Below are 2,520 nucleotides of genomic sequence, written 5' to 3'. Positions count from 1 at the left end.
ATCTGATTTATTCGTCGAATAACTCAAGTTATTTGCCGAATAACAAAAATATGTTATTTTCCGGTTTTTCAATATTGAAATAAGTCTTATTTAGAGAATAAATCACAAATAAATTATTTGGTACTTTTTCTACCGAATAAGAACTTATTTGACTAATAACTACCAAAAATTGATATCAGCAATTACAATTTACAAATTTACAATCAATGATAATAGTATTCAATAATATTATTTAAATTCGTTGTGTCTTTTCTTTTGTCCCGTGTTCGTTAAAATTCTTGATACCTAATTACTATGATGGAATTATTGGTATTGCCGGTATTAGACATTATCGAAGATGACGATGTTGAAATTGTCGAGTTTTTACATTATCAACGACGTACGTACACAATTCGTGTACGAATTAACCATATGGAGTTTTGGGATGATCAAGACTTTAAAGTTAGATTTAGAATCTCCAAAGAAGTAGTTATTGAAGTTTTAGGATATATAAATGAGCAAATATCTTCACAATCATATAGGTGATTATCTATACAATAATAAAATAATTGGTATATCAAATTTTGTATTCTGTAATTTGTAAATGTTAAAATTATTTTAGAAATCATGCCGTAACATCCATAAACAAACTGCTTTTAACTTTACGATTTTATGCTACTGGGAATTTTCTAATAACTGCTGGAGATTTTTTGGGAGTAAGCAAAACTACATCATCATTAATTGTTCGTGATGTCAGTGTTGCATTAGCAAGACTGCTGCCACGGTTCATAAAAATGCCAGACACAGAATTAGAAATAAATACATTACAGAACCGTTTTTATGATATCGCTAAATTTCCTAGAGTTATTGGTGCTATTGATTGTACCCATGTAAAAATACAAAATCCAGGTAATAAAATATTAGTATATTATAAGGGCAATCTTTTATAATATGTTTTGGGAGTGTTGTAAATTAATTGATATTTTTCCCTTATTACCTAATAAGTAATAAGCAATTTCAAATAATGTGGAACTGAATATATAAAAATATTTTGGCAATAAAAAGTGACTGACCAGCATCACTATCGAATTTTGAAGGCAACCCTTCAACCGACAATTGTATTATGTTGTATAATTGTTTTTCTAATTCACTTGAGCAAGTATAATCATATTCATGAGGGCCACCTCCAGTCTTAAATAAATTACTTTTACTTCCTCTCAATAATCTTTTTAATCCTTCATATTTTAATCTCAAGCTTGCAGCATCTCTGGGCTGTTATTTATACAAAAAATGTATATCTAATTCATATTTATTGAAGATTATTAAATTTGTATTTAGAACTTACACAGCCTGATGTGGTTGAATTGTATGCTTCACTAATTTTTAACCAGCACTTGTTTTTGTCCTTCCAGGACACAGAGTTGGACACTTTATTTTCCAGTACAGATTTATTTTCAATTGCATATTTTAATAACAGTTCTTTTTCCTCAAAGGAAAAGTTATTTGCCCTATTCCTTTTATTTGATGACATAATGATGATCGGTGAATAACAGAATAATACAGAATTTTAGAAATTTAGAATAGCAATATAATAGTTTATTGTTTATAATAATAATATACCAGATATTAATTACAGATTTTTCTTTGATAATATTGTCTTATCACTGATGAGATATTTCAACCAATTAGAATGGATCAGAACTCTTCAACTTGTTCCACAATGCACAACTCCTTATACATACATATTATCATTATCATCTACTGATTAGTTTTATTCTCCGAATAACTATTCGGATAATAAATTTATATTGAAAAACAGTTGTCATAATTTTTTGTTTTATTTGGAAGTTTATTTGCTGAATAGGTTTATTCCACGAATAGTTATTTAACGAATAGTTGGGTGATTGAAAAACCTGCCCCACGGTCGCAGCGTCGTCCAACACACTATCTATGTCTTATAATGACAATATTAAAAATGATTTGTATATTTAGTTGTGAAGATAATGTATCATCCAACACACTATCTATGTCTTATAATGACAATATTAAAAATGATTTGTATATTTAGTTGTGAAGATAATGTATCATCCAACACACTATCTATGTCTTATAATGACAATATTAAAAATGATTTGTATGTTTTAGGCCCGGTTTTTCAATTGAATTTATTTGTCGAATAACTCTAGTTATTCGACAGATAAGAACAAATAGATAATAATCAGTTTTTCAATGTCCGAATAAGCTTATCTGTCAAATATAGTTACGGATAAGTTATCTGCTACTTTTTGTAACAATTAATTGTTATTCGGCGGATAACTTACAGCTGATAAACATTATATCTAATGTTTATCAGATTTTAATAATTATACGCTGACACGCTGTGGAGTGTGGAGTGTGGATACTGCGTTAATTATATTACAAAAAGTCAGTTTGTACTTTTGTTTTTCGATTTTACGAATTAAACTACAGTGCAATAGTGGTTTTTTCTGTTAATTTAAATATGGATCATATGGATTTATTTGAAGACGATGATGACTACGA

At 28.3% G+C, this 2,520-nt stretch overlaps 1 protein-coding gene across 1 annotated transcript; it reads left to right on the top strand.

The window, feature by feature from the left end:
- Positions 1–294: 294 nt before the first annotated feature.
- Positions 295–1,529, top strand: LOC111032592. The gene is made up of 3 exons (XM_022312975.1): positions 295–521; positions 602–888; positions 1,318–1,529. Exons 1-3 carry the CDS (start codon positions 295–297, stop codon positions 1,527–1,529), a joined length of 726 nt encoding a protein of 241 aa, XP_022168667.1.
- The last annotated feature ends 991 nt before the right edge of the window (positions 1,530–2,520 follow it).

Source organism: Myzus persicae, unplaced genomic scaffold, assembly GCF_001856785.1.
Source record: "Myzus persicae strain clone G006 unplaced genomic scaffold, MPER_G0061.0, whole genome shotgun sequence".
Taxonomy (NCBI): domain Eukaryota; kingdom Metazoa; phylum Arthropoda; class Insecta; order Hemiptera; family Aphididae; genus Myzus; species Myzus persicae.
This window is presented reverse-complemented; position numbering and strand designations above follow the sequence as displayed.